The sequence below is a fragment of the Chrysemys picta genome, chromosome 12 (assembly GCF_011386835.1).
Source record: "Chrysemys picta bellii isolate R12L10 chromosome 12, ASM1138683v2, whole genome shotgun sequence".
Classification (NCBI taxonomy): domain Eukaryota; kingdom Metazoa; phylum Chordata; order Testudines; family Emydidae; genus Chrysemys; species Chrysemys picta.
Genome location: NC_088802.1, coordinates 7,759,168 through 7,771,234, shown reverse-complemented (window position 1 = coordinate 7,771,234; position 12,067 = coordinate 7,759,168). Strand labels below are relative to the sequence as shown.

At 56.2% G+C, this 12,067-nt stretch overlaps 1 protein-coding gene across 1 annotated transcript; it reads left to right on the top strand.

Moving 5' to 3' along the window:
• The first annotated feature begins 3,699 nt into the window (after positions 1 to 3,699).
• On the top strand, positions 3,700 to 11,344 carry LOC101953012 (C-type lectin domain family 2 member B-like). Its single transcript, XM_008176429.4, has 5 exons — positions 3,700 to 3,841; positions 4,737 to 4,829; positions 9,132 to 9,301; positions 10,085 to 10,188; positions 10,355 to 11,344. The coding sequence occupies exons 1-5, from the start codon at positions 3,751 to 3,753 to the stop codon at positions 10,500 to 10,502; spliced, it is 606 nt and encodes a 201-aa protein (XP_008174651.3). The 5' UTR covers positions 3,700 to 3,750; the 3' UTR covers positions 10,503 to 11,344.
• Positions 11,345 to 12,067: the final 723 nt, after the last annotated feature.

Genomic DNA, 12,067 nt, shown 5'->3' with positions numbered 1-12,067 from the left:
CGGACTCAGGCGCCAACTGCAACCCACGTTTAACTACACGTGTATCAGCACAAAACGCAATCCTCCTCTTTTGCAACTGGGAGCGGTTTCTGCCACGCAGCGTAGCAGTTTGGTAAACCGTTTGTTAACTTGCTACCGCCTGTCCATGGGATTGCGAATCAGGAGGTGATGGGGTATGTGGTCAAAAACGATCCCGATCTGCTTCCTGACCGGAGTGGCCGCTTTCATTGCATTCGTGAAAGGGGAGGTAGGGTTTGTGGGTATGGAGCGTGCCCCTGAGCCCAAGTTGAGACCACAGTGGCCCCTTTTCATTTTTTCCACTGGCTTCTCCTTGCTTAGTTCCAATAACTGGGCTGCTCATGCACCCGTCACTGGTCCAGGGATGGTTGCAAAACGGGAGGGATGGGGTTGTGGTGGAAAACACTCACGGGCTGCTTCCTCCTGGCTAATGTGCCAAATTGATCTATTGCATGATTGAGACATGCTGTTTCACTTTTTTGTGTGTGAATCCGTGAAAAGGGAGGTAAGGTTTGGGGGAACGGAGCATGCCCCTGAGCCCAAGGTGAGACCACAGTGGCCCCTTCCATTGAATTCGTGAAAAGGGAGGTAAGGTTTGGGGGAACGGAGCATGCCCCTGAGCCCACGTTGAGACCACAGTGGCCCCTTTCATTTTTTCCACCGGCTTCTCCGTGCTTAGTTCCAATGACTGGGCTGCTCATGCACCTGTCACTGGTCCAGGGATGGTTGCAAAACGGGAGGGATGGGGTTGTGGTGGAAAACACTCACGGTCTGCTTCCTCTGGGGGGGATGGTTGCAAAACGGGAGGGATGGGGTTTGTGGTGGAAAACACTCACGGTCTGCTTCCTCTGGGGGAAGGTTGCAAAACGGGAGGGATGGGGTTTTGTTCAAGCGGGGTGTGTGTGTGTGTCTTGCAGACTGGATACTCAGGGGCATGCTAGCCAGGAGGAAGCAGATTGATGAAAGGGGCCGCTCTGGTCTCACCTTGGGCTCAGGGGCATGCTCCGTACCCCCAAAGCTTATCTCCCTTTTCACGGACTCACACACAAATACGTGAAACAGCGCGCCTCAATCGTACAATAGATCAATTTGTCACATTAGCCAGGAGGAAGCAGATCAACCAAAGGGGCCACTCTGGTATCACCTTGGGGTCATGGTCCCGCCCCGAAGGGGAAGAAGCATGATGGGAGCACAGGGCCGGGCTGGCCAGTGTGCGTCTGGCAGCTCCCGGTTTGTAAACAGTGCCATTGTACTGGGCTGGGTGGAGCAGGGTTGTTCCTGCCGTGCCATGACCCATCTCCCATTGCCCCCGGCCAGCCCGTCGCTCTGAGGACTCTGCCCCCCATGCCCCATGTCCCCATTTCCCACCTTGGGGACCACAAATATGTTTAGCACCAGGCCCACAAAAAGTTAATCCAGCCCTTTTTGGGGTGCAGGTTCTGGGATGGAGTTGGTGTGCAGGAGGGTTGCAGGCTATGGGTAGTTTGAGTGAGGGGTGCAGGCTCTGACCTGGGGCATGGGATTGGGGTACAGGAGGGGGTGCAGACATGTGGGCTCTGGGAGGGAGTTAGCAACTCAGCACGTTATATAAGAGAAATGAGCTGCAGTGATTTCATATAGGCATAGAAACTGATAGAAGACACTTTTACATATTCAAAATGTGAGAGGCAGAGTTGGAGGGAGGGAGGGAGTGTCTGTACAATATTTCACCGCATTCAGTCTCCTGGCTGGATCAGTAACGTAGCCGTGTACAGGGCTGCCCAGAGGATTCAGGGGGCCTGGGGCAAAGCAATTTTGGGGGCCCCTGCCATAAAAAAAGTTGCAATACTATAGTAACATGTATTTGGAAATGTAAAAAATAACCAGTGACATACATTCAAAAATTAATTTGTAATAATTTGAAAATACACTAAATACATTATTTAAAAACATTAAATGCTGTAATGGTATGTATACATTTGCAATTACATAATGGGCTGTTGCTGGGTGATGGTGATGGTTAGGATGGGGTCGGGGGGGGGGTGAACCACCCCTTACCATGGCGCTTACCCCCTCTCCTGGAGCCTCAGCGTGCTGCGACCAGGATCGGCCCCGGACAGCGTTGGAGCCACCGCGCTGCAGTGCGCCAGGGCCGCTCCCGGACGCGGCACGCTGAGACACCGGGGGAAGACGGAGGTGGGGGCAGCCTCTGACATATTCGTGGGGGCCCCTGCGGAAAATTGCCCCACTTGGCCCCCCCCGTCTGGGCGGCCCTGGCCCTGCAACACTTGTATAGGATAGAGAGGAGCTGTGTTGATTAAGCTTTGACAGGCTAGGAATTGGAGGCCTGTGCCTTTAAGACCCCAGCCCCAGGAACCCGCCCCCTGCTCCGAGGCTGACATGCAGCGTCCCTGTGAGAACAACAAAAACAGCCTCTGCCCCCCCCACACCCCTAGATTAGCGAGCACAGTGGGTGGCTCATCCCACGGGGTCACTGTTCCCCCCCCTCCCCCTCCCTAAACGGGGGTTTTGTACCCGCACGGGGTCTGGCAGTGTCACCCCTCCCCCGCTTAACCCCGGCTCTCACCCCCCACCACCGATTTTTGCCCTTCAGCCCCTCTTCTGCCGCTAGCTACAGTAGCTTGAACCCCCCAGGCCAGTAAAATTCTGCCCCCTGCTCAGACCCTGACAGCCCCCGCTGCGATTTGCCCCCTTAATACTTTTAAACCCCCCCAAAGAGGAGGCAGCAAATCGTAAGTAGAAGTAAGGGCAGAGAGAGGGCAGTGGCTACAACGAAGGTTACTGGGCATGCTCAGTTCGAGTGAGCCTGCTCAGTACACCCAAAGTAGCGAAACGGGATTGGCTGATGGGTGCTGCGGGCGGGAGTTTGTCTGGAGCAGTTGGGAGAGCGCGGGAAGTGATCATTTCCCTGTCCCTGTCCCGCGCGGCTACGGCACCAGGTAAGATGCTGCCGGTGGGTCCCGGCGCGCGGCGGGGATCAGTCCCCCCCCCCCCGTTACTGCCCTTCCCCGGCTCGGCACTGGCCCGAGCCCCACGCGCTGGGGGGGGGGGGCACCGCGCACACACGCGCTGAAGGGGGGGGGCACCGCACACACACGCGCTGGCCCAATCCCGCCTTTCCCGCCACCGGAGCGAGCGCGGGGGCCCGGGGCGGAGCCGTCCCCGCTGCAGCCCCCCGCGGTCCCCCGCGCCCAGCCCCTGCCAGGGCAGAGCCGGTTCCTCCCCCCCCCGTTGTTGGGTGGCCGGGCAGTGACCCCCCCCCCGTGCTTTGATGGGAAACAGGCACCCAGGGGCTGGCCTGGGCATCGCATCTCCCCCTCCGGTGCTTGCCGGGCTGCTGCCCCCTTTGCTCTCTGCTCGCCCCTGCTGTTCCGGCCCCCCCCCCAGCTGGGTGCCTGTCCGGGTGGGGGCTGTAGCAGATCCGGTCTCTGAAGCCCCGGGGGGTGGAGGGGCCGATGGGGGTTAAGGGGGTTTCATCATCATGGCATCGCCTCTGGCGGGGGGTTGGGCTGCTGGGCAGGGAACGAGAAACCACAAATCCCCCCCGCACTCCCCCACTGACCTGTCCTGCTCTGCTTGGTCCATCAGATCGGCTGGAGAGTCCAGAGCGGGGAGGAGCAGGGCCAGGACCCCCGCCCGGGCTTGGCTTTGCGGCTGCTGAATGGGACCCAGGCAGGCAGAGAGGAGCCGACCCCAGCCTGGCATCTGTAGCCTGAGTGTCGCTGAGAGACAATGGGGCCAGCAGCTGGGGCTGCTGAGAGCCAAGTGCCGCTGCAGGGGAGAGCTAATAGCGATGGACACCAGAAGACTGGCGCGGAGCCAGGTAATGGGGCGTCACTGCCTGGGAACAGGCTGGAGAGAGACACTGAGGCTGCCCCACATGGGGCCATGTTCTCAGTGGCAGCAGCCAGTGCCCAGCAACCCCCCGTCTGTGGGCAGCAGGGACTGGATCTGCCCCAGGGGCTCTCAGGGCACCGATCCCTGGCTCACAGCTACTGTCTGGCGCACACAGCGGTGGCCGTGGGCCTGTGCAGGGGTCATTTGGCCTGGGTGTGTCAGACCCCGTGACAGCACTGGCCCATCTCTGCCTGGTTTGTTCTCCCCCCTTCTGCTGTGTATGGCCAGTGTGAGACCCCAGTGTGCAGGGACAGGCGCACTCGGCAGTGTGGGCCCAGCCCACGCTCTGCAGGGGGCAGAGCGGGGGTAGGGATGGTGGGGGGGCAGCTTGAGCTCCTGCCACCAGAACATGCTGGTCCTTGTCTCTGTGCCCCTGAGCTCACCGGGCCCCGTGACAGCCTGGCTGGGGGTGCCCAGGGAGGGCACTGGGCTGAGGGGAAGGAGGGACTGTTCTGCCAGCCCCAGCCTGCCTGACCCTCCGGGCTCCTTTCCCAGAGTATCTGATGGAAGGAGCAATCGACAGAATGGTGCATGTGTAATGCTGACAGACCCCGGTCGTTGATGGGGGGGATTGAACCGGGGACCTCTGGTGCTTAGTGCATGAGCCTCTACCGCATGAGCTACAAGCCAACTGGCTGTTAGCTAAGGCTGTAGAGCAGACTCGTTTTCTCTCTCTCTGTAAGTGGTCTCAGTGCCACTAGATGGGACATCATCACGCCCAGAAGGTGTGCGGGTTACACATGTTCTAGGGCAGCTCCAGCCCTGGTGCTGTCAGTGAGACGTGTCCTCGCGGCCCGGCCTGACTGGTCTTTGTGTTTCAGAACCTCGTCGTAACTGCACAAGACGCACAGTCGCCCTCACAGTCATCCTCGCAATTGTGTCCTCAGCTTTTATCATCGCTACTGTCCTGGCAGGTGAGTTTTCCACTCTCCATCCTCCTTCTCTGCACATCCCGTTCCCCCTGGAGCCACCATAGTCACAGTCTCTCCTCCCGGCCTATCTGGCTTCTGCCCCTGGGACAGAGGATTCCTGGGGGATGCTCCTCCACGACCCTCCTCCCGCTCTCTCCCAGACCCCTGCACCTAGGCACTCTGTGTCGGATGATCTGACTGACATTAGCTGCCCCCAGCCCAACTCTGAGCACTTGGGGTCTAAATCACTATTGTCGGGCCCCAGGCACAGTCGCTGGTCCCCCTGTGCAGAGTGGGGGTGACTGACAGGAGAAGGTGCAGGGCAGCGATGAGCTGGGCCCTCTGCCTGCAGCGTGTCGCCCTGAGGTACCAGCCTGGCCTTCCTGCATCCCCAGGTCATGCCCAGGGCTGGGCTGGCAGGTGCTGGCGTGTCACTGAAATGAGCTGTAGAATGTAGCACAGACACCGCCATTAACGCCGTGTGAAACCCACCAGTTAGTGACCTCAGCAGTGCAGGGACCCGTAGCACTATTGACTCCCCCACCTGCACAGACAGCGTGTGCTAGCGCAGAGAGAGGCTGTTCATGGTGAACGTGATCCTGGCTGTATCTGCCAATCGTCTGGGGAAGGAGGTTCTGTAAAACTGTGAGGGGTGGGATTTATCTATTCCCCTGGGATCTGATCACTGGGCCCCAGGAGGGTTTAACAGCTCGGAGAGGGGGTGAATCCAGGTCTGTCTGCATTAGGAATCCTCTGTGCTGATGTAACATTAGTGCAGTTGAATTGGTGCAAACTGCTAACATAGATGCACTGCATTAATGCAGAAAGGGGCTTGCCCCGGTGCCAGTCACTGCAGTAAGTTACCACAGCAGGACATGCTGCTCCAGCACATCTGTGTGAGGGGTTTGCACTGATGTAACTGCCTCCCCATCCTTACACCGGTGCCAGCTGCCCTGCTAAAGGCGGGCCGTGAGTCCCAGCTCCCTGCTGCGCTGGCCGGATGTTGGAATGGGCAGCATTGGCTCACCCAGCGTAAGGTGAGATCTATGAGCTTGGGGTTCCACACCTAAAGGTTCAGGGAGCCCCCAGAACGCAGCGGGGTCAGATGGTGGAGATGGCACCGGTCAGGGGCTCCCAGAACTGAAAGGCTCCTTGCTGTGCCCTGTCCCTCCTAGGCACTGCTGGAAGGGGCCCAGCAAGCCTGGAAGCCTTTCTCCTGGAAGCCTGTATATTCCTATATCCAGCTCTGTACAGGGTGTGAAACGTGAAATTGTGCCTGTGACGGGTTCCCCAGGGTGCAACCTGGAACTGGGGTGCTGCTGAGCCCTCTGTCCCTCCAACCTGGGCTTCCTCTCACACTGTGATGCTGTTGCTAAGCTACAACCTGTGTCAGGTACTGTACTTACACAGCCATCCACAGGCAGGGGACACACCCAGCTGAGTTACATGAATGCTTCTCCCAGTTCACGCGTGAACTAATAATAGAGGGGCTCCAGCCAATTTCCCTAGCCTAGGACCCCAGAACTGTACTGATTTGCCCTGGTCAGATGCCCGAGTAAAATCGCAATCTGAGTTCTATAAACTAGACAGGACTGGAATGAAGCAGTGTCTGACCCTGGTAGATGGTATAGTTCCTTAATACACAGGCTGAGATTCTTCTTTCCACCCTGGGATCACCTCCCCCGTTCAGTCTTTTACCTCCAGACATGTTTCCAGGTGTTGAGTTGTGGGAGGAGTGAGGCCAAAGGGTGATGTCACTTCCCCTCTTTTATAGTTTCTTCCAGCTTGCTGGAAAGATCCTTTGCTATGACCTGAGTCAAGCAGTCTCCATTGTCTACATGCTCTCTCTGAGAAGTCTCCATTGTATTTTGTTCCTGGGATACACCTTGGGAGTGTGGATTCCTTTAGTGGGCCATCAGCAGCATCTGGCTGCTCCATGGCTGTATCTGAAAGGCTGGTTGTGGGTGTTCCTAACCACAACATATTTCAGTAACACACACGTAGCATAACTTCCCATCCAATGACAGCACATACAATCCAACGGGATATTAATGTTCAACAGATCAAGACTTTTAAAACGAAGCCTCACAAGGCGCACTTTGTACAAAACATAGAATTATATGACAGTGGTGAATAGGGGGGTTCCAGGGTGCTGCTTTGAAGCACAGCATGCCCCAGTGCCCCCCACAGCTGAGTTGCTCCCTGAAATGAGTGACACAAACTACACACTGAGCAGCACCAGAAAGCATCGTGTGGACTGACTGCCCTGCCCCATTCGTGTGTGTGAGCACTAGTGTGTACAGCACCCTGCACTGTGACATCTCCAGGGAAATACATGCCTGACACATGACCTGCTCTTTCTTTGATCACCACTGCCCCGGCTGCTAATATTCTCCCAGACATAAGTGTGTCCCAGTCCCAGCCACAAGGAAAGGCTTAAAACCAGCTACAGAGTTATTGTGGTACAAAATGAACAAAAAACGTGACATGCACAAAAATGGCTAGAGGTGTTTGGGTCAAACTCCTCCCCACCCCAAAAGGGAAACCACATGAGATCTCCCTGAGGCTGAGAGCGAGCAGGAGTGATTCTGGGGGGAGGGGGATCACCCATTGACATGGTGTTTGGACTGGGTTAGCAACTCTTCCCATAGTGACCCTAATAACCCTGTCTCTGGTTATTCACCTAATGCACTGACCTTGCCAATAGCTGCTTGGTGTTAGTTATGGGTGACCCCACTGCTGCTCTCTCATGGCACTGAAAGGGTGTCACTACAGTGAGGGCTTCCAGCGAGTTTCCTTCTAGCTGCTGTATTTGGGGGAAGAAAGGTCTGTACCAGGGGTAGGCAACCTTTCAGAAGTGGTGTGCCGAGCCTTCATTTATTCACTTTAATTTAAGGTTTCGCGTGTCGGTAATACATTTTAACGTTTTTTTAGAAGGGGTCTCTAAGTCTATATTATATAACTAAACTATTGTTGTATGTAAAGTAAACAAGGTTTTCAAAATGTTTAAGAAGCTTCATTTAAAATTAAATTAAAATGCTGATCTTACGCCGCCAGCCTTAGGGGGGTTCAGGGCAGAGGGCTGGGTGTTGGGGTGGGGGACGGCTCGAGGTCAGGGCACAAGGCTGGGTGTGGGGGGTTCAGGGCAGAGGGTTGGGGGGGGTGCAGGGCAGGAGGCTGGGGTGCTCGGCTCGTGGGGGTGCTCCCAGCCCCCTGCCCTGAGCGGCTCATGGCAGGGGGCTGGGAGGGATTACCCTGTTCCACCCCCTTCTCCCAGGCCCGTCCCTACCTTTCTCTGCCTCCTCTATGGAGCAGCGAGCACGCTGCCGCTCGGCTCTGCTCCTCTGGGAGGAGGAGGGGCCGGAATTCACCACGCTGTGGGAAGAAACAGGGGAGGAGGGATGTTTGGCTGCCGCAGGATCAAGCTTCCCCCCTCCCCCGCTTCTTCCCCCGGCGTGGTGCATTCCGGCCCCTCCTCCGCCTCCTCTCAGTGGACAGCAGCGTGCCCTCAAAATCGGCTTGTGTGCCGTGTTTGGCACGCGTGCCGTAGGTTGCCGACCCCTGGTCTGTACCTAAGAGGTGAATCAAGTTACAGCATTCCTGGCCGCTCAGGGGACGTCCACACTGTAATTAGACGCTTGCGGCTGGTCTGAGGCAGCTGGTGCAGGCTCATGGGGCTTCTTGGGCTAAGGGACTAAGTGCAGTGTAGCTGTTCAGGCTCAGGCTGCAAACGGATCATGGCAAACGTCTCCATCGCCCTGCGTCTGGCTGTGCTGGCCGGGCGCAGGGAGCGGGTGTTCAGTCTGGTGAAGGGAAGGGAGTTTGTTCCCATCTTCATCTCAACCTGCCTCTCCTGGGAAGCAAAGAACAGGGGGAAGGACCCAGGATAGCAAAATTCCTTCTGGTAACAGGCCTAGCAAATCAAATCGTGTTGAGATTGACCTCTTATCCATTAATTGTTCTCCCCCTGCTGTCTCCCAATAACTGTCCCCTCCCTCTGCAGCTCCCTACCCACCCCCTGCTCTAACACTGATCTCGGGCCCAGTTCTCTGTGCTGGGATTCGAAGCATGAGCTATTAGTCAGCTGCATCCCTATTGAATGTGAACCCAAGAGAGTGAGACCAGGGTCAGGTAACCCCCCTCTGGCGCTGGATTCCCAGTGTCGTCCTGGCTCCCTCCCAGCACCTGCTGGGGGGGGGTTGAGGCGTCTCAGAAGCCTGGGACGTAGGGGCGCATCTCCCCGTGTTCTTTTTGTGGCCAGGCGGCAGGTCCCACTCATACCACGTGTTACCTTCTCATTCCCAGTGCAGAGATATAAGCTTCCTTCAGCTGTGATCTGCTGCCCGGATGACTGGGTTGGTTACCGAGGGAAATGCTACTATTTCTCAAAGACTGAAGGGAACTGGAACTACAGCCTGACGAACTGCTCTGCACTCAGCGCCTCCCTGGCCGGGATCGACAGTGAGCAGGACATGGTGAGACTCTAATTGCGATACACTGGCCTTGGCTCAGTGGTGGCTGCTGCAGTAGGACCTGGGCTCTGTGACTCCTCTCGTGCTGGGAGGCCAGAGCGAATGAACTTCCATCAGCTGAATGCCAGGCCTGGCTGGGCCTAGGGCTCCTCTAGTGTCAGCGTGTGACCCTGGGGAAAACCCACTCTCAGCCATTCTCTTCCTCCCCTCCCCCTCCAATAGGAGACAGCCCCTCTCTAAGGCTGAGCTGGCTTGGGCATCTCCTGGCCTATTGAGCTGCATGGAGGGGGACTGAGGACCCAGCACAACGCAGCCAGTGCTGCTCCTGTACAGAGGAAAGGGCAACCAGTTGGGGAGAGGGGACGCCTGGGCCCAGGCCCCTCCTGGCTGAGAATAGGGGGGAGGGCGTCTTCTCTTAGTCCTGGCCCCTTCCCTATGCAGATTGTCTCTCTCTCCTTCCCCTGCGATGGTGAGGGGAGCTCAGCTGCTCTGTAAGGAGATGGGGTTTTCACACACAACCTGGCCTGGCATGGGGTGCGGGGGGCAGCTTAGACCCAGCAGCACCCAAGAGCTGCCCCAGCCCAGATTGGGGTGAGGGGAAGCTGGGTTTGGGGTGAGAGGGTTAATACTGAATTACCCAGAGCTGGGCAAGAGGGAGGAGAAAATCCCCAGCCACCCCCTGGAAACACTCAGAGCCCTTCCGTGTACACCTGGGATTCCCTGCCCAGAGCCTGGGGGAGCAGCAGGGTCGGGCTCTGACACCACCTCTCCCTCTGCTGTTTTTAGGCTTTCTTGCTGCGCTATAAAGGCAAACCCGACCACTGGATCGGCCTCTGGAGGGACCTGGGGCAGCCCTGGAAATGGGCCAACGGCACCGAATTCAACAACACGTGAGTCTTTCTCCTGCCTCTGTGCATTCCCTGGGCTTTGGGTCCTGGGTTTCTGAGATACCAAGTTCAGGTCGATCCACCAGTCAGTGTTGTCTCCCCCTATCTGTGACTGACGGGAAACGCCCAACTACTGCCTGACACCAGCTCCCTGGCTTCTGTCTTTCAGGTTTGTGATAAGAGGAGGAGGAGACTGTGCGTATCTGAATGATGAGAAAGGGGTCAGCAGTTCACGGTGCACCAATGAGAGACACTGGATCTGCACCAAACCCGATGTGTTTACACAGGCGAAGGAGGATGAGGTGGAAGGGGGCTGATAACAAGAGTGTTGTGGAAATTAGCCCTGGAAAAGCCTGACTGTGATCTCTGTGACCATCACATCGGACCAATTCCGGAATATCAGGGAATGCTCTGAGCATCACTGGGCAGAACACTGTTGATTTTGGTGAAACACAGAAACACTATCTGCACCTCCTTGTTCCCTCACCAATGTTCCCTCTAATTTTTTACACCCATGTGTGGAATGAATTTTGTTATGTGCACCACTATGGAGGTGATGTATGGCAGGGGTGAGGTGGAGGGGTTCGGAGTGTGGGAGGGGGCTAAAGGCTGGGGCAGAGGGTTGGGGTGAGGATGCTGGGGTGGGGCTGGGATGAGGGGTTTGGGGTGCAGGCTGCCATGGGGCTATGGCATAGAGGACTACCCCAACCTTCTCTCGCCACAGCCCTGCACATCCCCTACCTCTCTCTTCTCCAGGGCCAGGCCCCTGTGGCGGTGTGCCTGAGCGGCCCTTGATAGCCTGCTGCGTGGCCGTGCAGCTTAGAGGGAACTTAGCTCCCCACCCCTGCCACCTCTTTTGCCTGTCAGTGAAACTGCTCTAGTCCAGCCTTTTCAACCCTACCTCAGCTGGGCCAGGGACTCTGCCTACCCGAGGAAAGAGCCAAGACACCAGCCTCAACTTTCACCAGCTTCAATGTTCCCCCACTAGAGCTTTTCACTGGAGATAATTCTCTATGGAATCTTTTAAATTATGGACTAGAGCTGAGTGGGGAACATTCCCCCTCTCCGACAAAAATTCTTGTTAAGATGTTTCTTGTGGGTCAGTTTTGTGATGTGTTGAAAATCGGATTGATTTTAAAGTGTGCAGGCTACACCACCACTTTTGTGTTAGGCGCCTCTGTGACTGTAACTCACCAGCGAGGAGAGAGGTATTAAGGAGTGTGAAGTGCTGAACTCCAGCAGCCCAGAGCTCAAGGAAGGAGGTGGGATACAACCCCCTAACCAGAAGGAAGTGTATCTATGTCTGTGCTGCTTGGCCTCTGGCTTTCTAGGCATGAGTGAGAGATCCCCAGCTGCTTAGCCTGGTGTAACGATGCTGGTTCTGGTGGGACCCAACTGAGGGTGCCAATTCAGGACAAATTGCTTCAAACATGGCAGTTACTGCCCAAGGCTGGGTTTTTTCCACCTCTAAGGCAAACCAAACCAGCCAAACAGAGGAGACTTTGGTTTTACCCCACTGACTAACCTTAAGTCACACTAGCAATTCCCTTAGACGCTCCAGTTTCCCACGATTACCACCAGTGCCACTCATTATGGGGACAAATGGTTATGAAAACCAATACCCCAGTAAAAGAAAAAAAGGTTCTCCTGATCCCATAGGACCAAGCACCAGACCCAGGTCAATATACAAGTCAGATCTGCCAATCCTTTAGAATCCAAAATCTAAAGGTTTATTCATAAAAGGAAAAAGATAGAGATGAGAGTTAGAATTGGTTAAATGGAATCAATTACATACAGTAATGGCAAAGTCCTTGGTTCAGGCTTGTAGCAGCGATGGAATAAACTGCAGGTTCAAATCAAGTCTCTGGAACATCCCCAGCTG